Here is a 27,315-nt window from a genome sequence, read left to right on the forward strand (position 1 = left end):
AAGAATTTGATTTATTGAGAAGGAGAAATTAATGTATCTGGTGATTTGACTCCTATGACCCATCATGGCATGAAGGAATCGCAGCAGTGATAGGATTTAGGACATGAGCCCCTGGAGTCTGGATGCTGACGGAGGTGAAGATGAGGACTGAGGTCTGACTGATTGAGGCGACTGTCTGGTGGAGATGGGAAGGAGGGTGGGTTCCACGAGTGTAAAAAGGAGAATGTGATAATAAAGGACGTATTCACACAGCGTTACACACTCAGTGTTTGTTTTTAAATTTCGATCGCTTTCTGCAGGAGCTTTCAAGCTGCCCTCCTTCAGCTTCACACCACGCGCAGTTCTCTCTTCAGTTCCTAGCGACATACGCAAGTGGGGAGACATGATCAGATGATTGGGGTCAGGTTTGTGAGTCAGCCTCACCTGACACCACACCCTAAACGCACATCTCCACCCCTCCCCTGCAGATGGAGAGCACAGATTTAAACTACGTGAATTGGAGGCAGAGTGGCTCAAAGAAGGTGGGCAAGAAGACGATGATTTGACTAGATTAATGATGACGGTACTGAGGCTGACAGCATGAGAAAGAGGTAGTGATGTAAAGAACAGAACTAACACCCAGGAAAGTAGTCAGATGATTGATTACAGATCTTCCTTACTGAACTTACAGAAATGCTTTATATTAGGTTAACTGGTGATTCCACATTGGCTGGCAGGTATAGAAAGCGTATTGAATAAAGCACTATATGAATATGTCGTTATGTTTGGTCATACGTGTAGTCTAATGCAGCGGTCTCCAACCTTTTTGGCGCCACGGACCGGTTTATGCCCGACAATATTTTCACGGACCGGCCTTTAAGGTGTCGCGGATAAATACAACAAAATAAAACTAGTACCGGTACCGAAAAAAAGAAGATTTATTCATAACACACATGAAAAGACCCAGGAAAACCGAGTTAACGATAAAAACGGTAACAAACTAACGCTGAAAACCGATAAAACCCTGAAAACCAGACATTTCACACCTGAGCCTCAACTCTCGCGGCCCGGTACCAAACGACTCACGGACCGGTACCGGTCCGAGGCCCGGGGGTTGGGGACCGCTGTTGTATAGTATACACAGTATAGTATAATAGAATACAGCGATATACTTGACATCACCATGTTTAACCAAACAGTACGAGAGTACAGAATATTACAATTGCTTCCCTTTGTTATGCTTTTACGTTTTAATAAAGATGGTAGTTTTATTCACTTTTATTTGCCGGGTTTTCATTTGATGCCATATATATGTTTCTTCTTTTCTTCTTCGCTCTGCACATATACTGGCACTAAATGTCGGACAATGCCCTTCACATAGACATGAGAGTCCAACGCTTGTTGAAGTCAGTTCATACTTTATTTACACACAAAGAAACTGTGGTCAAACACCTGTGATTACACACACTATAAATATTACACAGATCATCAAATACAGACCTTGCTCACTGCCTAGTTAAGTCAAATCATTGGTAGTACGTTGCTAATGTGGAGTAATTGTCCATAAACATGTGTTATTGTCTTTCATGCACACACATTCATCACATCCAAATGGTCATTTCTGTTCTCTGTCCCCTAAAAGAAAGGAAACACAAAGTTTGACTGTGGACCAAAGCTGAACGAGCTTCATTAATTATTAATACATTTTTAATGAATCAGACCTAATTTCATAACGTGAGACACAAACAAACTCCAGATGTTATAAATGTCATTTGAATCGGGATAAATATTCAGATTTCATGTTTTCAAAGGTTCGACAAGGTTGCCAATGAATAAAAAACACTGAATTATAAAAAACTGAAATTATAATCTGAACCAGCACAATTATTATAAATAGATAAATAATTTTACACCATTAAAACTGAAATACAGATTTAAAGGTTTTTTTTAAGTAATTAATTAATTTTTGTAAAAACAAATTGCAGAATTATTTATTATATTTTAAATATAATTACATTTTTTAACTGATCTGGTTACTTTAAACTCGCATGTCTTTCTTTTAGACTCTCGGTCAGTCCAAACAAAATGAATAAAAATATGAAAAATGTAAACGTTTATGTATATTTCGTTTGTATACCGTATGATATGATGACAGTTTACATTTTCAAACTGAAAGATTTCAGGTTGCGTTAATGGTCTGAAAAAATTCTTCTTATTTAAAAAAAAAGCAACAACAAAAAAAACATAAAAGTATGAAAGTTTCAAAATTTTCGATAAAAAAACCAACACATCACAAAATGTTTTTTTAATATTAAGTTTAAAGCTTAAAAACAATATCTGAAATATCTTTACACAAAACTTAAAGCAGTCCAGCAGGCTCTGCAAGTTTCTGATGAGTCTCTTGTTTTCTTGTGAATAAATCCTCCAATCACGTGCCGTCTTATTTTCATGTGACCTGCCTGCAGCAGATCCACTCAGAAAAAGCTTTCCCTCATTTACTGCTAGATAAGCACCCTGAGCGTCATTTATCTTGGCCCTTCATATGTTGGTGGTGGAGTGTGTGGTGGAGAAGTTTTCCATGCGAAAACGAACCACGTTTTCTGTGGGAGGCGGCGGGTACAGGAAGTAGCAGGTAAAGACCTTGCGACAAGCTTTGCGGAAGTTCTCAGACAGGAAGGCGTACAGGATGGGGTTAACACAGGAGTTTCCATAGGACAGGCAGTGGGACACGAGGCGGAAGACATAGGTCGCCTGGGTCAGGGGGAAAGTGCCAAACTCCGCCCACATGACGATGATGTGGTGGGGCATCCAGCAGATAGTGAAGACAGTGACGACCAGGAGGACCGTCTGAGCCGTCTGCAGGGAGAGATAACATATGTGTGAATCTACAGGATGTAGTCGTACAGTATATCAGCACGCCCCTGTATACTCCGGCAGTAATCTCCTAAACGTCTAAATACTTCACCAGTGCTCCACCATCACCATCACTCAGCCAGTGACTTCTCCAACACTCCACATAGTCCACAAACACTCCCTAATCACTTTACAAATACTCTCCGAGCTCCCCACACATACTAAACCAAAACTCCATAAACAATGTGAATTCACTTTCCAAACACTTAGAAATATGCCCGACAAATATTGACCAAACACTCCTCAAAGATTCCTCAAATCTCCATTAATATTCCTCAATATTATCCTCTAAAGTCCACCACCGCCACCACTCAAAGTAATCCTGTTATTCTTTCCTTATTTTCTGTATATACTTTTTCAGTGGCGGATGTTCATATTAAACATGGAAAAATATTTGAATGATGAGGCCAAAATATGTACAACTAATCTCCGCGAGCCAGGAGGTAAATGGACTTATATAGCATTGTTCTACTCTGAGCCAATAACAAGCCACTTCACCCATTTACACAAATATTCAGACAGCACTTTCTTATTATCACACACTCCAATGGATCCATCAGCGGTAATTTGGAGTTTGGCATTTTTCCCATTGATGCTTCAACTTGAGGACTGGAGGAGTCAGCCATTGTCAACCCGCCACTTGCAGCTCAGGCTTCAGACTGCTCTGCACACTCACTTTCAGACAGGTTTTTCTTCTATTGGATCTGCATGATGTCCTAGAGGGAGAATATTGTTAAAATGCCATCTCGGGCACATGCCTCTGACTGTGACCACGGCAGGCTGACTCACCTGTGGTTCAAAACCCTTTGTGAGGTGCAGCCAATCAGAGGAATTTTGACTTAAAGTGAATGATAAACTGCAAGAGCAGGGCAGCATAATTGCAGAATAAAATAACAAAAGCAAATCTATCAGAGTCCATGAATAAATGAATGAATGTGCTAGAAATTAGAATAATTGGTCCCCTTTTAAATGCTCATTAACTACAGTTAATTGCAAAGCAAACAATAACCACTCCAACTGCACCTCCCTGAGCCTGTTTTTTCCTGTTAAAATTCAATTCAGTTCAATTTTATTTACACAGCACCAAATCACAACAACAGTCGCCTCAAGGCGCTTTATATTGTAAGGTAGACCCTACAATAATACATACAGAGAAAAAAACCCAACAATCATATGAGCCCCTATGAGCAAGCACTTTGGCGACAGTGGGAGGAAAAAACTCCCTTTTAACAGGAAGAAACCTCCGGCAGAACCAGGCTCAGGGAGGGGCGGGGCCATCTGCTGCGACCGGTTGGGGTGAGAGAAGGAAGACAGGATGAAAGACGTGCTGTGAAAGGGAGTTTTTCCTTCCAACTGTCACCAAGAACTTGTCTGATTGTTGGCGGTTTCTCTGTATTATCGTAGGATCTCTACGTTACAATATAAAACAGAAATTTAGGCTCCATATGACCATAACCAGCGAAAAAGTAACCCAAGATAGATCAAATATCCCTCTGCATCATCATGAGCGCATTACACTCAAACTCACCTGTCACCACTCATCCTGCTGGCTCCCCAGCTTATATTCCAGTGGTCCACGATCACTCTTTGTCAGACTGTTTTTGTGTGTTTGTCACAGTTATCTGCCTAGAGTTTTTTTCGGTACTTTTTTAGACCGCTAAGTCATCGTCAGCCCTTCTCTTATCATCCCAGTCTGTTTTGGGACTTTGAGTTTCCTCAGCTGTGATAGTTTATTTAAAATATCTTTTTGAAACATACCAAAGACCTAAATATTGTTTCATGAACTATTTCTTAATCTGTACTTTACCCGTAAGATGGTAATGGCTATTTATTTTACCTTTCATGTTTTATGTTATCTCTTGTTACTGTAGTCACTTGGAAACTAATGGAGATCAGAGTTTGTCCTTTTTTGAGAAGCAAGATTCAAACCGCGTGATGTTTCCAAGGGTCACAGGGTTAAGTGTGAATTAACTGTGTAAGGTCCACATTACAAAACCGTAAGCTATCGCAAGTCTTGGCAATCACTGGACAGTAAATGCATCTTCTAGCGACCAAAAAATCCTAAACAAAAGTTTGTTTCTTTGTTTTTTTTAAATAAAAATCTCCAAACTTGGGGCAAGGAGATGATAACTATTAATTATTAACTGTCAGAAGGCAGGTCTGGACTTCAAAGACTCGGCCAATAATGCAGACACCGATCCTGCTCCACTTCACCTGCACTCGGTAAACACATCACTTAACAGTGTGTCGCTGTTTTACTGCTGAAATACTTCACAGCAGAAACTGAACATAGGCCTGATTATAGATGGAGCTTTAACAAGCTGTTCTCAAAGAATATCTGCATTTCTTGTAAATCTTTGGCAATGAAGAACTGACTTTAAAAAAATGAAAGTAATAACAGAGAAAGTAATAACCCATCCCCAGACACTACATCCTGAAATATATATGAGTTCAGTGTTTGTCTTAACAGCTTCAAACCAATTTTTTTGTTGTCATATTTTTACCGTGACTCATCTCCAAAGTCAGCACATCACATTTCCGCCCACAACCCTGGAACCGCACATTTATCCATACTCAGTTCATGTCAATATTTAATCTAATTAAAAAGCCTCTTCTCCCACACAGGCAGCTGCCATTTCACACTTCAACTCGGCAACAAAAGCTTCTCAGCTCTCATTTATTAAGCTTTCGCTCTCCCAAAAGTCCTCACTGCTTTGTCCCAGTTATGTCTGATTTTTTTAAAATGTGTTCACACTCACTTAGTATCCCGTCTGCAAAGATTCTTTCATTATGCTCTCATGAAAATGTTCACTTCACTTGATTTCTACAAGTGTCCTGACTGTTCACAGTTTCCATGCTCTTTTCCATAAAAGGGTTGTTTTGTTCTTGTTTGCTCTCACAAAGTCTAATCCTGTTACAGACAGCACTTCATTCATCCTCCAAACTAAAGCACACCACTAATGTTTACATGGCTACACTTTCAGAAAATGTTGCAAATTTCAAGTTGCAAAAAAACAAACATTCGTTAAAGTGTCATCTTCTCTCCAGAAAAACTCCCACATGTCCTAAAATATTCTCACGTTGTAATCTCTGTCTGAGAGACCCAAAAATATTTGTTATGCTTGTTTTTAACGTCTGTCATACTGTATATATACTATTACATTTGAAGATGATCATAACAAACATGGCCAAAGTACTCCCTGAGAGCCAGAAGCTCAGGCTTCAGACTGCTTTGTTTCCACTCCCACCTGCTGTCAATGAGGGCGGATATCTCTAATATGATCATCTCAGGCACACAGCTGTTCCTTTTTTTTTGTTTGAAAGAAGCACCAGTTAAAGGGAGCTAAAGCATCTTTTTTCAGACAGAAGATGACCTGAAAGCCTGAATTAAGGCCCAGTGTAACATTCAAGGATTACTTTGAACTGTAAATCAAGCAAAGCTGATGTAGCCAAGACTAAAACTGTGGAGCCTTTGCGACTTTTGTGGGTTTAAGACTAGTCTGATGCAAAAGCAGGTGAGTGTGTTAGCTGATGGACAATGATAAAATACGCAGGGCTTTATAATATATCCAAACAGAGCGGCCGACAGGTGATAGATGACAGTCTGTCCACTTCAGACGTACAAACAGACTCTGAGCGCTGAAAGCAATCCAGCTACGCTCACTTTTACATTTTCCACAACTGAGTCTCACAAAAATAAAATTTCTCTCAGGTGAAGGACGGTGCTCGGCTGAATCCTGGGTTTCAAACATCTTCAAACATCAACTAATTTTATATTTGAGCATTACAAGATGTATTCACTCGTATATTTAACTTCTCCTCCATCACCATCAGGAGGCATCTGAGCCCAACAAACCAAGCAGAGTCCTGATTTGAATATCACTGAATCAAAGCCAGCGCTAAACCTGAAAATCTCTTGAAGACATGGAGACAGAGTAACTCCATAGAGGCTGCGAGACCCTTACAAGAAGTAGGAGACAGCTGATGAAGGTGTACTGTGGGGATCTGTTGTTGATTTAAAAGTTCACACAGCGAACACTGATTCGATTTAGTTTTTTCTCTCTTTACTGCACAAAGATCAATAAAACTATTCATCCTCAGGACTGTGGGCAGATGAAACTGACCAGCGACCGAGACGTCTGCGTTTCATTGTATGAGACTGAAGATAACAGCTGACTGCGTGTCTGACAGCGAGGCTGGAAATGGAAAAAAGCATGTCCTCCGAGATGATCTCAGTTCCAAAGTAATCATGCCGGGTCTTCTTGTTTTTTGAACTCTTGTGTTGAAATCATTGTTTTTTGCAGCTAAATCTGCGTCGTAAAATTTTATTGCAGTCTTACGTGAAGAGATGAGACTCAGCACTCAACCCGAACATCTGCTGAAACATTATACTGTTTATATGGAAACAATCTCTCTGTTTTCAGCTGCATTAAAGATTCCACGACCTTTCTAAAAGGTTGTACAGAGCCACATGTCCACTGCATGCTCAGCATCTGAATATGGACACACTGGATTCTATTTTAAAGAGCTGTTGGACTAATGTGTTTTTCTTTATAACAGTAACCCTGGCAAGTTAAGAGCAACAGACTCACTAATGCCACCGACAGACAAAACTGCACTAAACAGTGCCCAGATGGAAAATCTCAGCTGATTGCTTAATATGGAGTTGAGGACTTTTCCAAGAAATATTTTGAAAAGGTTGTTTGGTGTGCTAACCACTGCAGCATGCTTGCCTCACAGCAAGAAGGCCCTGAGTTCACCATCAGGTCAGGATCTTTCTGTGTGGAGGTTGCATGTTTTCCCCGTGTTTGCGGGAGGTCTCTCTGGTACTCTGGCTTCCTCCCACAGTCCAAAGAAATGCAGTTAGTGGGGTTCACATCTAAATTGCCCATAGGTGTGAATGTGAATGCACAGACTGGTGACCTGTCCAGTGTGTACCCAAAGACAGCTGGGATAGGCTCCAGCGCCCCCGCGACCCTGAATCGGACAAGCGGAAGAGGATGGACGGATGGATTCTGTTCCACAGGTCCTCTTATTTCATAAGTTGATGCAAATATTTGTAAATTCAAACAAACTAATGTAGTCCGGATGGAAAGCACTGAAAGGTGCCAAGTTTCCAGCCCCTTATTTAATTTCAAACATAATAAATTCACAGGTGTTGTTTAGTCATACGATGCGTTGTTATATTTTATTACATGGTTTTATTGTCTTTCTTGTTTGTGTGAATTCATATGATGTTTCTGCTCTCACACTTTAATCAAGTGTGTTATCTAACCATGTCACACCAGCATAAAACCTTGCACAAATATTGTAACAGGAAAGAACTGATGAAACATTTCTTGGTTTATTTATGCCTATTTTGGGTGTTTTGCATATTTCTGACCACATATTGTATATATATATGTGTGTGTGTGTGTGTGTGTGTGTGTGTGTGTGTGTGTGTGTGTGTGCAGTGTTAGGGAGTAACGGAATACATGTACCGGCGTTACGTATTTAAAATACAAAATATGAGTAACTGTATTCTGTTACACTTACCATTTAAAAAGGTGGTAATCAGAATACAGTTACTTTGTTGAAATGAATTGAATACACGGCGGCCATCTCCGGTTTAATGTGTTAGCTTAAGCCCTCTCTATGCCTTCTCCAATTGTGGTTTAGCTCAGTTAGATGAGCATACGGTCATATATCACATGCCTGAGAGTAGCAAGCCCGGGTTCGAGTATGACCCATGGCCCTTTTTTTTAAATGGGTCAGTTACACAATGGACCCAGAGCCAGCAGTGCACGGGCAGACCCGCAGCCCGCACAGCCGGTCCAGCTGCTGGGCCAGATGCTTGCGGAGATCATGGCGATGCATAAAGATGCAGAGAGCAGAGATTGACAAACTTCAGTACCCAGCCAAGAGCCAGACCCAGGCATTGGAGAGGATGGATGGGGCAACTGTGCACCCCCTCTCTAAGGGGTGCCTAAAAAGTAGTACTGAAAGCTATCTATATCTGAGGCCTTAGAAGCTTCTATCCCTCTGGTATACCATAGAGATAGAATCTAGGACAATAAACCAGATGTTCTCCACTGAACCATCCAAGGTAGGGGAACAGTATGAGAACAGCCCCACTACAGCTGGAGACAGAGCAATACTTTAAGAGCATCTGGGATGAGGACGCAACCCAACATGAACGAGAAATCAATTCACTGATACACACCACAAGGAGGTACAGCAATCACATCAGAATGTCATTCGGACTACAGATGTGTAGTCAGATGGTAACAGAGAGAAGGAAGGTAGCCAGAACTGAGGGGATTGCACTACCAGAAATTTACACTACACAGCAAATTCAAAAGTGTTAAATGTTTTGGTGTTAATAGTCTTCTTGCAAAAGTAGAGTTAATTTTACTCTAAGCAGAGTCACATTCTTTTAATGTAACTCTGAGGTGTAAAATGATAGTAGTTAAAATCGAGTGTTAAAAATGAGTGTTTCTCTGTCAAATCTGGAGGTGTTACAATGGAAACATTAACTCCTGACCTCTTAACTCTGAACTCCTACAGGGGCTATGACACCAACAGAGTAAATTCACAGACTCCGCCCCCAGCACGGCTCCAATCGAAGCTGAAGTGAAGCCGTTTCAGAACATTTTGCTCTACATGTTTGAGTTGTTTGCCATGCTTGGTAAGTCACTTTTTCCAAAGATTGTTTCAATTATTATTATTAACTTTTACTTCTGTGGCTCTTTGGAGTTGAGACAAAGCTGTGTGAAAGGCATTAGCCATGTTGCTCGCTGATAGCATAATATTCTGTTTTAGCTAGCTGAAAGGTATCGTTTGCGGGCAAATACCACAGCCATGAAAAAAAGCTTGCATGTGAATTTTCAGTCAAACTTTTGGTCAAATACACCTAAAACAATGTCTAGAATGTGAAATGTTGGTATAATGGTGCTGCTTGAAGCCTGAAAACGATCGCCCATAAAAACAAACAAACAAACGAGCAAAAAGCAGTAGCAGACGTCCTGACTGGATTCTACGTTAGCATAGATCCCTCCAGAGTTTTGTGCACACGGTTTAGGTAAAAATGAAAAAGGTTGAGGTTTTACATTTAGTTCAGTATTACCTGTTGCCTGTGTCTTTGTCTTTTGGGAAAATACTTTACACAAGTAATGGCTCAAAGAGGATTCCTTTTTTTTTTTTTTTACTGTGCTGCAATTGTTTACTGGATTATTTGTGCCATTAATTAGTGTCAACTAATTTTTATTCAATCTCCACACAGGATATGCTTGTGAAGATGGAATATGGGGGAGAGCAGAAGTGCGCTGAAGTTCCACAAAGTGATGAATGAAGGACATGCATATTGTATTGAAGAAATAAGTGATGAGAATGCTGTTATTTGCATTTACCATGTCAGACCTTTTGATAAACAAAATTCTAATGAAAGTGAGAACATGTATACTGTTACATCTTTCAGAAAATGTTTTGAAATTGTGGTGCACAGTTCAGAATAAATGTTTTTCAAAAACCATTGCATCTTTTTAGTAAATGTTTATTTCCAAAAGAAATTTCTAGAAGTTCAGAACAGTAAAATTCCCGCTTTTTAGAATGAATTAGAAGATAACTCTTACGTAGTTAAACTAAAATACTCTTTGAGAGTTAATATATAAACTCTTAACACCAAGTGTTAAATTATCAACTCCAGACAGATTTGGTGTTTAACACTAAATCAGAGTTAACGTACCAACTCTCCAAAAAGAGTTAAATTAACACTCTCTGGTGTGGACCCATATAGACACTTTAATAGTGTTGAAATCAAATCCGACAGTGTTAATTTGGACATGCTGGATTTGCTGTGTACAGACATCGAGGGCAGCTGCAAGTGCCTGGGAATAGGAAAATGAAGACCATGAAGAGGCCACAAGGAAAGTCACACCCACCAAAATCCTGCAGAGAATAATGCAACTTCTGAGGAGTGAGCTGTAGAGGAAGAACACGACCCAGGCAATCAACACCTACGCCAGGGGTGGGCAACTCCAGGCCTTGAGGGCCGGTGTCCTTGCAGGTTTTATATGTGTCCTTGAACCAACACACCTGATTTAAATGGCTAAATTAGCTCCTCAACATGTCCTGAAGTTCTCCAGAGGCCTGGTATCGAACTAATCATGTGATTCAGGTGTGCTGACCCAAGGTGAGATCTAAAACCTGCAGGACACCGGCCCTCGAGGCCTGGAATTGCCCACCCCTGACCTACGCCCTGCAGGTGATCCTTGGGTTGTTGAGAATGACCAAGGCAAGATCCTGTGGGACTTCCAGATACAGAGGGACAAACTGGTGAGGGCTAACCAGTTGGACATAGTGGTGGACAAGCAGAGGAAGACAGGATAACAACATCAGGAAGAAGGAACGTGAAAAGTTCAAGAAGTACCAAGGACTGAGAAAGGAGCTTGAGAGATGTGGAGGGTGATGGCAAAAAATGGTCTGATCTGAGCACTCGGGGCAGTGACCCTCAAACTAGGCTGTTGACTCCAGCAGATCCCAGAAACGTCATCCAAGGAATCTGTCCAGAAGAGCGCAGTCCTGGGAACGATACAGCCCAGGACCCTCAAGGCCCGAGTCCTCTGGTTGACTTGGGTCTGGTGGATCCGAGCTTGAAGGATAAAGACCGTCCACAGGGCGAGCTGGGATATATTTATATATACAGCAGTATGTCCTCACAAAGAACTCAGCTGGCTGGTGTTTCCGTGACACTGAAACATCAATCTGACGTGAGCGCTTACATAATTGTTATCAGTGTTATGGTGTCTCTTGTTTCCACAGAGGATGGAACTGGTGTGAATGAAGGCCCAACATTTCTCTCCTCTTCAGACTTTGTGGGAATCTCCTCTATTCTTAGTCCTGTTGTCTAAATATTTACCCAGTAGCGTTTATTCCTGCTCCACTGACCCGAGAAGCAGCAGATACTTTGTTGTAAATTGCCTGTAGCTAATGTCTCTCTGATCTGTTGGTACGGGAGATCTGCACACTGTCGCCTGCCAGCTAGGACCAAGTAACTCAATCTTTGAGGCTTGTCGCCCACACCTGTCATGTTGAACTTCTACTGCTCCACAGCTGTCACACTCTGGGCAAACTATGACCTACATGATGGGGCAGGTGAGCTAACACAACTGAGCTGCTGGCTGAACAGGTTTGACTGTGATGGTGATGTTTAATCATATTATATTGATTTTTTCTTGTTCCCTCAGTGGCTTTAAACCTGAGGTTCCATATTATGCAGACCAAAGCATACATTTTAAATAGAATAACAAAAATCAACTTCATTAGTTTCAAATACCTCTCCACCCTTATCATGGTGTGATGGGGGTGTCCTTGCTCAATTAATCCCAAGATCAGTATTGCTGGTGACAAATGCCCCTGGCAGGGTCTCTGAAAGCAAAGTGTCGGCAATCTGAAAAAGGAGACATAGCCCCCTCATAGAGCCATGCCTGGTAAAGACGCTAACTGGCCCGCCCCCAGCAAAGAGAAAAGACATTCAGAGTTCCTCAGCGTGACAGAAAACTGATGTTCAACTACAGATGTAATCAGTTTGATATTCTAATACAAGGGAAAGAAGTCCAATTTCAAAAATACATCTCTTTTTTTCTATAAAGAAATGCTGATTTGATTTGGGCTTAAATTCTAAGAAATAAATGTGTAAAATTACAGAAACAGTTCTATTAGCACATTACGCAGACCGTCCCGTAATCCACAATCAGACATTTTTTAACTGGCAGAATCTGTATTTTGTTTTGCTTTTTGTTAATGTGAAAATTATCCGTTTTTATGGTACATAGTGAAAAAACACAATTTTTCTGATATTTTATTGTTTATCTATTACTTATTTATTTTGGCGTAGTATGAAATGCCATGGGGGAGGTCCACCAGACCTAAAAGAAACAGGTGCTGTCTTACACCAGACTCTTTGCTCTAACAACTCAGATGCTGTTTCAATTAAGGATTACAACTTATTGTAGAGAAGATAAAAAGCTAGAGAACCCATGCAAACACGGGGCAACATGCTCCAGAAGAGATGCTCGAGATGGGCAACGTTTCCCCACATTTCAAATGAATGCGGTTCCTTTTTACCACTAAACATTCTAGTTTGTGAATCACTTCTATATGCTAAGCACCAGAGTTATAAGCGTATGCATTTCTAAAAAACAAAATATATGCAAAAACAAAAAAATATTTGCTGATAAAACAAGATGGCTGCATGTGCATTCAGGTAGGCACCACTTTTTTCTTATTTGTTTTTTTAAAACTACCCTCTCCACGTCATCCCTGTTACAGCTTCTTTCTCCCGAACTGAGCTGTGTTTCCTGTAAGAAAAACAGATCAACGTTCAAGCTCTGCTAATGCTCCTTTTCTTATCTCTCCTTTAAACGTAACTGTTCTCTCCATGTGGCTCACAGAGAAAGAAGACAGAGAGGACAGCGCCAAGAAGAAAAGACCACCTTCAGTGCCAGCTGCTATTGTTTTAGAGGAGCTCATAAGTTTCTTTTTCAGGCAAAACCTTTTAAGATGAGCCAGTTCTTCATAATGAACCTGTTTCCTTTTTTTTTTAATTAAAGAACCTGTTTATATTCTGGGAGAAAAAAAACATAGCCTGGCAGCCAAAAGTTTCATATAAAATAACTCATTTCTTACAGTTAATACAGCTGCCAATCATCCTGTTACAGGGAATCCTCCTCAGCATCTCTTCATCGTAACAGTAACAGTGTTCAAACAGCCCGCTGGTGCTCGTTTTCAGTTTTGACTCTCTCTTTTTCCTGTATGGTTTGATAATACTGTGCACTGGCTTGCTGCTGTACCAGTACCAGACCCATAGTCCCTACCAGTTTGGATGAAAGTTTACTTACAGGAAACAGCAAGCTGTCTTTCCAACAACTCATTAAAAATAAAAGCTGGAACACCTGCAGCCTTTTTAATTCACGAGCCATGTGTAATGCATTTACAACTGAGTGATTCTTCCACAGAAGGTAATCGTATGCTTGGTCTCCCTGCATGCAGCGCAGCACAGAAGGAAGAGGAGACCCTTACTTTTTTTTTGGAGCGCTCAGACTTCTTGGACATGTTCTTCATTTTTTTATGGAGATGAAATAAAATCTGGAGAGAAAAAGTAGAGCAGACAGATTAATTTTGAAGGAAATACTTCTTAATGATTTATCAAAAACGGATCAACTGGTCTGTAAACAGCAAATGCATCAACTTGGTCAACTTGTACTCATATCAGCAGCTGAAGGTTAAAGTTACACAGTTAGATGCCAGCTGGAGGAAGTCACAGGCCACACCAGAGGACTTTTATTGTGACAGTCGGCTGTTACATAAACACAAACTGACTCTGTGCTACTTCAGCTTGACACTTTTATCTGATAAGTGACTTTAACCGTGAAAAAAATCCAAATAAATGAACCTGGAATTTATTGTGAATTTATTTATTAATTAGTTCCCTGGTAACCGAATTACAGCCACTTTCAGGAAGCAACAGAAATGTTCATTTTAAATCTGTTTAATCTAATCAATGTGTAGTTCAAGTCAACAATCTGTAGGTATTAAAAGCACTTCGCCAATAAAATAAATACATTTTTCACATTCCAGTGGCAAGCTGGGATTGGTTCCAGCCCCCCTGTGAACCTGAAGGGGATAAGCTGATGGAAGGACGGACTTGTACTCATTTAATACTTATTATTTTGTAAGTTTTGTTTGTTTATTAAATAAGTGAGAGCAAATGGTTAACCCATCAGAACTGAATTTATATGTAAAATTAATATTTTTGTATTATTTGTTTATTAAACAGTGCAAACGTGTTCAGAGATTTTTCTTTGGCTGGATTCCAGACTTTTATTAGCAGAAAATGTGATTAATTGCGTTTTAAAGCAATTAATGAATGAATCAGAAAATATTTTACACATAAACTGATAATAACTGCTACAGGTATCGCTGAACGGTTATTTATGACTGACTTATAACAGATCAGCTTTGACGCTCACAGATCTCTGACAGTCTGATCATAAATTTAAATGCAGAGGATGGATATTAAACCGGTTATCAGGGGTCTAGGATGCTGATGTTTTTACTGCCTGGTTTAAAGAAAATGAACCATATTTGATGTTAAGTTTCATTTAAATAAAACAGTTGGGGAAACGAATATTTAACCTCTGGGAAATGTCTCGATAATCATTACGATGAAGCAAAAGCTTCTTACCTGCGTCTGGTGCGTTTATTCTGAAACTTCAGCTGGGTATTTTGTATGATGTTATCATAGTTTGGTCATATCGGTTTATCACATGTGACCCACATTAAGCTGACCTATTGAATTGGTTTTATTCTGAAGCGCCACACCGGTGCTGGTGAGTGCGCGCCTCACGCGCGTTTTTACGCACAGCTTTTATGATCTGCAGGACTTTGTGTACGGCCTTTGGACCTTCTGCTCTGTTCTTAATGCCTGTTTTACTGCAGCTGGGAGTCAAACATTACCCCGTTAAATGCCTCCTATTTTGAACTGACCTTAGTGTAACAGCAGCTGATGAGGAGCAGCGGTAGCAGGTACCCCAACACCAGGAGGGTCACTTTGTAGGCGTTTTTGGAGGCTCCGGCCCAGTCCTCCCAGCAGAAAGTTCCGTTGTGGTAGCTAATGAGGCCCTGGTGCTTGGCCACCGGCACCGAGCACACCAGAGACATCGTCCAGATGACGCACAGCCCTGCCAGTGCGTTCCTTGGGCTCCGGACGCTCAGAGATTTGTTGGAGCGCACCACGGCAATGTAGCGGTCCACGGACATGGCCACGAGCGTGAAGATGCTCACAAGCATGTTGACGGTGAAGATGTAGTGTACAAACGTACAGAGGAAGGCCCCGAACACCCACTCCGGCAGAGTGTAAATGGTGGCTTGGAAGGGCACGCAGAAGAGCAGGAAGCCGAGGTCCGCCACGCTCAGGTTCAGGATGAAGATGTTGGTCGGGCTAAGCGAGCGCCTCCCAACTCCTCCTCCACTTCCACCGCCGCCTCCCCCACCTGCGCTGTACCCCACCTTCCCTATCACTACTAGCACTAAAATGTTCCCCACCACCCCCAACACGAAAATGATCCCGAACACCACCGGCACAATCACCGACTCCGGTGTGTGTCCGTCGTCCTCTGACCGATTGAACTCGGGGAGGTCAGGCACGGAGCAGGAGTCGTTTACCGGGAGCGCCATAGTGGGGCAGCTGGAGGGTTAGAGGTGCAGAGAGGGACAGGCTGACAGAAAGACCAGCTCCATGATCCCAATCAAACACCTCCAGCAGCGGAGTCAGCTCTGAGACTCTGAGGACTCCTGGAAACACTGCAAGTTTAGGGAAACGTTGAAGGCTGTTTCCTGTCCGGGGACTTCAAAGTAAAGCCATGTTATTCAAAAGGCAGTCCTCTATTTCTTACTTTTATTCGTGCTAATAAAGAACCTAGATGTTCAGCAGTGAACAAAGCATCTTCATTTCATCTTGAGAAAGAACAAAACAAAACGTCACTGAGAACCAGAGCACATAAAACAGTATTAGAGTGAAGGCACAAAAAGCAGGTGAAATTTTACATCTTAAAGATGTCAACAGATTCCTTTAAAAGCTCAGGAGATATTTAGTTAATTGAAATTATTTATAAAACAAAAAGTTCACTTTTTAGGGAGTAATGCAAATAAAAAAATAAAAAAGCTCCAATGCAGTGTGTGTACAAACATTTTATGAAACTCAAACAACACTTTTTAAAACAAAAACTATGGACCTGTTATTATTTACATCAGATGCATATTTTTAAAGATTTGTGTCCCAGAGATAATGTCACTTTTTAACATGTTGTGATATAGAGACTAAAGTGCATGGCATTTGTTGTTGTCACTGTATATTCTTGTATAATAGGTTTCTGGTCACTTTATATAGTTAAACGCTATGAGTGTGGAGTGTAAGAGTTCGACCTTTTGCAAAAATGAGCAGGAATGAAGCTGAACTACTAAGAGTTGGTTTGATATTTTGTGCTTTTTCCTCATTATTTTTTGTCCATTTTTGTATCAACTCATGTTTATACAATATAGATTCTGTTTATGTTCTTTGATAGGTTTAAAGTGCTTTTTTATTTATTCGTATCTGTTTTTCTCTCCTAATAACTAACAGAATATCAGTGACCTGGGTTTCGTGATGTTTCTCCTCCTCAAAACTTTCTGTGTCGCTCCCAGCTGTCTTGACCAACGAGGCTTTTATTTTGTTGAGCAATTTGTTTGCCTTTTCCCGTTCAGAAGTTTCGAGGCGTGTCTCAAGTTCGATTGATTTCGATGGCACTTCGTACACGCTGAGCTTTTACTGTCTGCTATGAGTCACCACAGCGTTTCATTCACGTCAATATTTAGTTTAAAAAACGAAGATAAAGTTTCTGTGAGTCTAAAATCGGACTATATCTGATCACTTTTAAACTTTTAAACTCGGTTACACTAAAATCCTCTCGTGCTGATAAGTCTAACTGTGGATCATTGCACGCACAGATTATGTTTTATCTGGTGAGATAACATTATCACACATTACATCACACATTTTCTACGAGTGCTTCTCAACCTGCAGTCTTTACTGAACCAAGAAGCCTGAGAAAAAGTACTGTTCTGCTTCAGAGCAACACACCTGTGCTCAGGATGCTGTGGAGAACTAAGTAGGAGCCGTGGCCTGTTAATAATCCATATTTTAAACCAACCACTTTATTAAGAACACATACGCAGTCTAATGAAACCCAAAACAACAGCACAGATTCCAGTTTTGTTCTTTTATGCTCATTAAAGTTGCAGTAGGAGGTGGTTCACTGCATATTGAAAAGTGTTCCTAATATTTTTTCCTAGTATAATAAACGTGTAACCCAGGTTAAAACCTGTTGATGAATCAACATATCACTTCCTCTCGCATTGCCTCATTACTTTTGGACCTGTTTGGTTTCTGCTACCTGGTGCTCTGAATGGGTCAGTTACCATTTTATATTTACCAGCCTCGCTAGTGCTGTTTATGTTAAATGAACACAGATATTGTTGTGTAATTAAGGTTTTTTTTATGCTTTCATACTTATACTTTTATACAGCTTATAAGATTATATTTGGACAAAACTTTACTTAATTTAATGTTGTGCAACATCAGTCAGTCACTGTTACTTGAGCTGGTCAAGCATGAGGAAAGTCATGTAGTTTAAAAAAATTTTTTTTACAGAAAATGTAAAATAATTAAACAAAAAAAGTCAGATTTTTGGTTTTGGTGGAGCTTTTAAAGGAGATAAACAAAACAAAACTTACGTTGTAGTGCTAACATATAACTGAGTAATAAACTAACTGCTCAGATAAACTCACCTAACATCCAAGAGAAGAATGGGAGCTTGAATACGTGTTGATCAGATAAACTTGAGCACGTATTGGTGACACGCACTAATACATGACCTGATTACAAAAAACGAAATAAAATAACTTACTTTTCAATTATTACTTTCACTTAATGGTTATCAAACCCAAAATATCTAAATAACTAAGTCAAATGATATGAACAACATATTTAAAGTAACTAGTTTCATCATCTCTTCCACCCATGATATCGCAAAAATTGGTACAATCCATTCATAACTTCATGTATTTAACAGCCAGTACCGATCTGCTCCTTTCACTCCCTCGGCAGCTGTACCCCCCAGTGCAAAGAAAACAAGAGAAAGAAGTTAAGACAAAATAAGAAAGTAGGTTAACAGACCAGGACCTTTAATTAAAAGTGTGCACTCTAAATATAACTAAGTGTTTTCATAGGTTACGAATTATGGTTAAGGATAGGCCTGCCCAGTAAAGTCACTGTGAGCTTCAGCTGAATTCTGTGCTTCAACTATAACTTACATTAATTCATACAATTTCATAATGAAAACCTTCGACACACATACCCCAGATTAGTTCTTGCAGTGCAAGCTTAGATTAATTATTCGGTTCAGAGTAGTTTAGCATATCTTTGGCTATCGCAGTGAGCAGCATGACTCAGGAGGACATGTGGACCTGTGCAGGTCCCACTTTGGGAAGTACCCCTCATGTTTCTTTGACACTAAAAAGAGCTCATTCATAATTTGTTCAGCTAGTTTTAAAGAATAATGCTACTAAAATTGCTAATACAAATATTCTGCAGTCATAATCAACTGTTCTAATGTGTGGTGAAAATGTTTCTCCTGTTTGTTGTGACTTTGCAGCAACTGCTAAATAAACTTGAATCTGTAACATGAAATCAAAAATCACGTGTCATTTGTGTGCAGTGGAAAATTGGTTTTATTTAAATGAGCCTATCACTTATGAACTGGGCTTTAAAATTCAGCAAATCCCACTTCCTGGAGTCACTGTTCCACTAATTAAAACTGAAAATGTGGAAGCTTTGAGAAGTTGCTGCAGAGCTGTAATGCTTTCCTGATAAAGTTGACGCATGTCACAGGTGACAGACCGGGGAGAGGCAGCGCTAGCATAACAGATTAATTTAAGCAGCAGCTCACCCAGCTGAGCCTGAAAGCGCCACCATGATTAATATTATTATTGTTCATGTAATTAAAAAGGACCAGTGTGTACACACACACACACACACACACACACACACACACACACACACACACACACACACACACACACACACACACACACTTCTTCTTTTTTTTGTATTTCCAACAAACCTGCAACCTTCAGGCAGGACCTGTTAAACATCACATCATCAGTGCAGCTCATTCAGAGTCAGGGCCATGCACTCCATCCTGCTGCTGGAAACAGAATTTTATTCATCTGTCAGAGATACATACAATTATAGGAAACATTTGTAGGAAATGGAATAACTTTAATAACAATCAAATTGTGTATTTTCAACCCAGTTAAAAAACGTATTGTCAGTAGTAATGAGTGAGCTGAAGGCCGAGAAGGCCACAGACAGACTGACAGTCACTGGGAGTCTGAGATGGGCAGATGCACTGATGCTTTTTCCACTTGATAACTATATTTTTCTCTTCGTGCAGCTGATAGCACTCTCATGGAGAGTAAATGTGATTAAAACCTGACGTAATCAACAAAGCAGAAGGTGATCAGACAACATGTTTACCAATGACAGGGTTCATTTCCTGTCTGATTTATGGCATCAGACATTTAATAACATGACTGTGAGTGAGAGGTGGTAGTGGTGTGTTTGTCTGTGTTTGTCTGTGCATTTGTGTGCACATTTATCTGCTTGTTCTTGACGTATCTTACTCTTGTTTCTCCCTTGTTACGTCAAACCTTTCTAGGATTCCTGTTTTTATTGCCTTCTGGGAATTCTAGTTTTTAGTTAATAAAAAGCTTACGTATTATTGTTCAACCAGCCTGCTGGGTCCTCTCTGCAGCTTATTATGACACTAGTGTCCTTACTTTTGAATACCCCCAAAGGAAGAAGAAGAAGAAAAAGATGCAATAACTCAGAAATTAGTTCAACTAAGCAGCCAGCTGTGAGCTCAGCTCCCTCAAAGATAACTCACACCACTGTGCAACAAACAAACCACATATGAAGAAAGTAAACATATCATAAATGCACTGATATCTTGGAGTAAGCAAAATAATTAGATGCAAACATATGAACATATTATGTGAATGAAAAAAATATTTACCCTTGTCCTGATATCTTAGAGCTTTTGATTTTTGTAGGTTAAAAGATCTCAAAAAGAAACATCATTCCTTGATCTAAAGAAGCTCGAGAACAACTGAGAAAGAAAGTCAGTGACATCTATCAGCCTGGAAAGGGTTACGAAGCCATTTCTAAGGCTGTGAGACTCCAGTGAGCCATGGTGAAGACCCCAAAGGTTGATTCTGTTCATCTGGACGCAGCGTTTTCAGTGGCAGAAACGTTTCGTCACTCATCCAAGTGACTTCTTTGTTCTCAGCTGACCGCAGCTTTCCCCAGCCTTATAAACAGGACATTTGCACAACATCGGAAACCAGCCCACCGAATGAACAACGGGCTGTGAGGTCAGTTCCTGGATCATGTCAAGGAACTGACCTCACAGCCCGTTGTTCATTCTGAACAATCTGATCATCAAAAAGTGTTGAAAACTTGTAACAGTGATGAACTTATTCCCGAGTAGCTAGCCTCCCAAAATTACACCAAGAGCAAATCAACGACTCATTCAGGAGGTCACAAAACTCAGAACCGCATCTAAAATACTGCAGCCCTCACTTGCCTCAGTTAAGGTCAGAGGTCATGATTCAACAATAAGAAAGAGCCTGGTAAAAAAAAGAACACTGTTCACAAAAAAGAACACAAAGGTTTGTCTCACATTTGCCAAAAAACATCTTAAAAATCTCCAAGTTTGGAAAATATTTGGACTGATGTGACAAAAGCTGAACCTTTTGAGTTCAAATCACACATAAAAACACATCCAGCATTTCATAAACATACCCATAATACCACCAGTCAAACTTGGTGGTGGTAGCATGATGGTCTGGTACTGCTTTGCTGCTTTAGGACCTGGACACTTGCTCCAGCTGATGGAATCATGAATTCTGTTCTCTCTCCTCAAAACGTCAGAGAAGGTCTGGCTCAAGTGCACTTGGGTTTTTCATCGGACCCAAAACACACCAGCACGTCCACCTGTGATTTTGGAGAGGCCTAGTCAAAGTCTGACTCCGAACCATTTTAGATGCTTTGGCCTTAAATAGGCCGTTCATACTTGAAATCCCTCCAGTGTGGCTGGATTTAAACAATTTACAAGGAAGAGTGGGCCAAAATTCCTCACCAGCAATGTGTAAGACTCAGTGCCAGTTATCACACATGTCTGGTTGCAGTTTTTGTTGCCAACCACTTATTAGGTATAAGGGGGCAGTGACTTTCGCACAGGGCCAGCTAGGTTTGGTAAAAAAAATCCTTAATAAATGAAATAGATTTCTTCAAACCTACATTTTGTATTTACTCAGGTTATCTTTGATTAACGTTAGAATTTGTTTGATCTGAAGCATGCAAGTATGACAAATATGTAAAACACTAATAAATCAAGAAGGAGGAAAATTCTTGTTCAAGCCGCTGTACAACAACTGAAAGGATAGGATTTCAAAAGAAACATAATGTGATTAACCAAATTTTTGCATGCATTAAGAATTAATTAATTCAAAAGAACAAATGATGGGGCCTGGAGAGACGCTGCTCCTGCAGAGCCTGCTGCCTGTGAGACAGGAAGAAAGAATTTTAAAATCTCTTTAGATACCACTGACTGTTCAGGAGCTGTTGTTGATTGGACTTTCTGAAATATAAAACAGAGCCATGCTGGTGGCTGCAGCATCAGATGAATATTAATAATATGCTGCATTTGCAAATTAAATTTGACAGATTAGGCGTCTTTTCAGGCATCGCCATTCGTCAGTGGAGACAAAAACACAGCAGCAGTCTCCTCCTTTGAAGGGGCAGCGCGAAGTAGAGCAACAGCATTTAAATGGCAGCAGGAACCAGTACCAGCCTCGGCACTGGTTCAGTCTCTGAATGCTGCATGTTCCAGGACTCCAACAAACACAATGTGTCCAAGCTTTGACTGTTTTTACTAGAATGAGGGGTACATAAAAGTAAAATCCGGCGCTTCTGTTAGTCTTTACCGTTTAAAACATGAAATCTTTTTTTTGTTTTGTTTGTTCTTTTGCTGTTCTGTTACCACACTCTGCTTTTCTGATGCTGTAAAACTTTCAGAGCTTTCATTGCTGAATTAAAACATGAAATTCTTTTTTTTTTTCTGAGTGCAGGAACACCGCTGATTTGGGCCATTTCCCCTGCCAGCTTTCATTATCTTCACTCTGATGTTGTTCTCACGTCACGAAGTCAATCAGAGGAGCCGCAGCAGCTTCACGCCTGCAGAAGCAAACTGGGGAAAACACAAATCACAGGTCTTATAATGCTGAAATCAAAATGAATCATATAGGTAATGTGCTGTAGGCCCCTGCTTACAGTCAGCATCAAGAGCTGGAGACCAGTTACCATGGAAACAGAGGCTGAGTCCCTGATGACCTGCGGTCTGAACTGAATCATCTGTTTATTTGACTCCGGTTAAAACAAGCCAACAACAAATCTACAGATTGACTCTGACATTTTATTTTCATCTCTGCACAAAGAAGAGCTTAAACAAGCCCCCCCAGCCCCCGGCCACCATTTGTTATCCACTTCAAATATAATCATTATTGATCAGGCAGGATTCTCAGAAGCAGTCCGGCCATGTGTATTTCCTGGAAACATTTAATAAAGATATAGTGTGCAACATTTGAGCGTGATGTTACCTTTGGTTTTTAAGCTCTGCTCACTTTGGAGTACCTTTTCAGCTGTGAATGAGTAAATCAATAAATAATAATAACTTTCCTAATAAAACAGGCAGTGGATGCTTTCATTTTCAGGACCATCGACAGCCGAAAGCCAACACCCTGTTGCTTCACACCCCTTCAGAGAGGACTCAGAATATGAGCGATTTCTACTAGACTAGGGCTTAAAGACAGACTTTTCCATCGTTAAGAGCTCCACATATGTCAGGAGGTCAGCATGTGACTACAGTTTAACTGAAGATGGGCATACACAAAGCAGCTACACTCTTTAAATCTCTTCTACTACCTAATCAATTTTAATTTAAAAGCAGCAGCGAATAAGCAATTCTGTTTACATTATCCATGCTTCCCTTCAGCAGTATAATTAGAAGGCGCAGTTCCCTGTGGTGCTCCTGTGCTGCTGATCACGTCTGACACAGTGGTCAGCAGCACAGGAGCACCACAGGGAACTGTGCTGTCCCCTCTTCTCTTCACCCTGTACACCTCTGACTTCTGCTACAACTCTGAACTATGCCATATTCAGAAGTTTGCAGACGACACGGCCATCATGGGGTGTATCTGGGATGATCAGGAAGAGGAGTACAGAAGTCTGGTGAGGAACTTTGTCGCATGGAGTCACACAAACCACCTGCAACTCAACACCTCAAAGACTAAGGAACTGGTTGTGGACTTCGGGAGGTCCAGAGAAGGTCCACTGCCGGTTCAGATAGAGGGGGAGGAGGTGGAGGTGGTCAACAAGTACAAGTACCTCGGGCTGTGGGTGGACAATAAACTGGACTGGTCATGCAACACAGAGCACCTGTATAAAAAAGCCCAAAGCCGACTGTACTTCCTCAGGAGGCTGAGGTCTTTTAACATCTGCAGGAAGCTCCTGAGGATGTTTTACCAGTCGGTGGTTGCTGGAGTACTTTTCTATGCTGTGGTGTGCTGGGGGAGCAGCACAGCAAAGAAGGACTCATCCAGGCTGGAGAAACTGATCAGGAAGGCTAGCTCTGTGGTCGGCATGAAGCTGGACACTCTGGTGACAGTGGCAGAGAAAAGGACATTAAAGAAACTGATGGACATTATGGACAATGCTGGGCATCCTCTGCACACGGCCATAAACAATCAGAAGAGTCTGTTCAGTGACAGGTTGCTTCTCCCAAAGACAAGAACTAACAGACTTAAAAACTCCTTTGTCCCACACGCCATCAGACTGTTTAACTCCTCTCTGGAGGGGAGAGGGAGGGGAAACAGGAGGACAAAGGAGGGGGGAACAACTAAGCTGTAGTGCCTCTTCACCTCACTGTACAATACCTTGTGCAATACTTTTTGTAAATAGTCAACAGTGCAATAGACTCAATACTTGAAATGTGCAATTCACTTGTATTTTTATTTTTTATTCCTATTTATTCTATTTATCCCCTTCGTATATTTTATTTATATTGTCTCTGTATTTATATATATATGTGTGTGTGTGTGTGTATATATATATATATATATATATATATATATATATATATATATATATATATAGCAGCTGGATAGCGTAGTGGTTAGACTACACGCCTTTGGAACAGAGCATATGGGAGAAGGATGCAACCCATAACGGCAACCCATAACGGCAATGCTCAGTGGCTAGAGGATCTGAGGGCTGACCACAGCGACCTCCCTGAACAGGGTCCAGTAACCATCACAGTGGCAGATATCCAAGAAAGGGTCTCCAGTATGAAGAGTTGGACAGCACCAGGGCCCGACATGGTTCACGCCTACTGGCTGAAGAAGCTGACTGCACTCCACGAGCGTCTGGCAGCACAAATGAACCAGCTGCTAGTTAACGAGAGACACCCGGAATGGCTAACTGAAGGCCGGACGGTCCTGATCCCCAAGGACCCCAAGAAGGGACCGGTCCCCTCCAACTACCGACCAATAACCTGCCTCAGTACTACATGGAAGCTCCTGTCAGGCATCATATCGGCTAAGATGAACAGGCACATGGGTCAATACATGAGCGGGACACAGAAAGGAATTGGCAAGAATACCAGAGGCGCAAAACACCAGCTACTGGTAGACAGAACAATCAGCCGAGACTGCAAGACCAGACTGACCAACCTGTGCACTGCCTGGATTGATTACAAGAAGGCCTATGACTCAATGCCCCACAGCTGGATACTGGAATGCCTAGAATTGTACAAGATCAATGGGACCCTAAGAGCCTTCATCAGGAACTCAATGGGGATGTGGCGTACAACACTAGAGGCCAACTCCAAGCCCATAGCACAAGTCACCATCAAGTGCGGGATCTACCAAGGAGATGCTCTGTCCCCACTGCTGTTCTGCATAGGCCTGAACCCCCTCAGTGAGATCATTAACAAGACTGGCTACGGATACCGACTACAGAACGGAGCAGTTGTCAGCCACCTCCTGTACATGGATGACATCAAGCTGTATGCCAAGAGTGAACGAGACATCGATTCACTGATCCACACTACCAGGCTATACAGCAATGACATTGGAATGTCGTTCGGACTGGAGAAGTGTAGTCGGATGGTAACAAAGAGAGGGAAGGTAGTCAGAACTGAGGGGATTGAACTACCAGAAGGCAACATTGCAGACATAGAGGACAGTTACAAGTACTTGGGGATCCCACAGGCGAATGGGAACCATGAAGAGGCCGCTAGAAAAGCTGCAACCACCAAGTACCTGCAGAGGGTCAGGCAAGTCCTGAGGAGTCAGCTGAATGGTAAGAACAAGATCCGGGCCATCAACACGTACGCCCTGCCCGTGATCAGGTACCCTGCTGGGGTAATAGGCTGGCCAAAGGAGGAGATAGAAGCCACTGACATAAAGACAAGAAAGCTCCTTACCATGCATGGAGGGTTTCACCCCAAGTCCAGCACCCTGAGGCTGTACGCTAAGCGGAAGGAAGGGGGCCGGGGACTGGTGAGTGTCAGCACCACAGTCCAGGATGAGACAACGAACATCCAAGAATACATTAGGAAGATGGCCCCAACTGACCGAGTGCTCAGTGAATACCTCAGGCAGCAGAAACCCAAGAAAGAGGAGGGAGACGAGGAACCATCATGGAAGGACAGGCCCCTGCACGGTATGTACCACCGGCAGATAGAGGAGGTGGCTGATATCCAGAAATCCTACCAGTGGCTGGACAAAGCTGGACTGAAAGACAGCACAGAGGCACTAATCATGGCAGCACAAGAACAAGCTCTGAGCACAAGATCCATAGAGGCTGGGGTCTATCACACCAGGCAAGACCCCAGGTGCAGGCTGTGTAAAGATGCCTCAGAGACAATCCAGCACATAACAGCAGGGTGCAAGATGCTAGCAGGCAAGGCATACATGGAACGCCATAACCAAGTGGCCGGCATAGTGTACAGGAACATCTGTGCCGAGTATAACCTGGAAGTCCCGAGGTCAAAATGGGAGATGCCCCCAAGGGTGGTGGAGAATGACCGAGCTAAGATCCTGTGGGACTTCCAGATACAGACGGACAAAATGGTGGTGGCTAACCAACCGGACATAGTGGTGGTAGACAAACAGAAGAAGATGGCCGTAGTGATCGATGTAGCGGTTCCGAATGACAGCAATATCAGGAAGAAGGAACACGAGAAGCTGGAGAAATACCAAGGGCTCAGAGAAGAGCTCGAGAGGATGTGGAGGGTGAAGGTAACGGTGGTCCCCGTGGTAATCGGAGCACTAGGTGCGGTGACTCCCAAGCTAGGCGAGTGGCTCCAGCAGATCCCAGGAACAACATCGGAGATCTCTGTCCAGAAGAGCGCAGTCCTGGGAACAGCTAAGATACTGCGCAGGACCCTCAAGCTCCCAGGCCTCTGGTAGAGGACCCGAGCTTGAAGGATAAACCGCCCGCAGGGGCGTGCTGGGTGTTTTATATATATATATATATATATATATATATATATATATATATATATATATATATATATATATATATATAATATTCTGTAACTCTGTAACTTCTGTCGGTGCTGTGCTTTTTTGGAAATCGAATTTCCCAGAGGAACCCACCCGAGGGATTAATAAAGTTCTATCTAATCTAATCTAATCTAATCTAATCTAATCTAATTTTCATTG

General features: G+C 41.5%; 1 protein-coding gene across 1 annotated transcript; it reads right to left on the minus strand.

Moving 5' to 3' along the window:
• Window positions 1-2,517: 2,517 nt before the first annotated feature.
• On the minus strand, window positions 2,518-16,107 carry galr1b (galanin receptor 1b). Its single transcript, XM_085351431.1, has 3 exons — window positions 15,418-16,107; window positions 13,951-14,016; window positions 2,518-2,835 (listed from the first exon to the last, which is right to left on the minus strand). Exons 1-3 carry the CDS (start codon window positions 16,105-16,107, stop codon window positions 2,518-2,520), a joined length of 1,074 nt encoding a protein of 357 aa, XP_085207557.1.
• Window positions 16,108-27,315: the final 11,208 nt, after the last annotated feature.

This window comes from Diplotaxodon limnothrissa, linkage group LG1, assembly GCF_057381915.1.
Source record: "Diplotaxodon limnothrissa isolate DT_005_m linkage group LG1, D_limnothrissa_male_GT1.1, whole genome shotgun sequence".
Taxonomy (NCBI): domain Eukaryota; kingdom Metazoa; phylum Chordata; class Actinopteri; order Cichliformes; family Cichlidae; genus Diplotaxodon; species Diplotaxodon limnothrissa.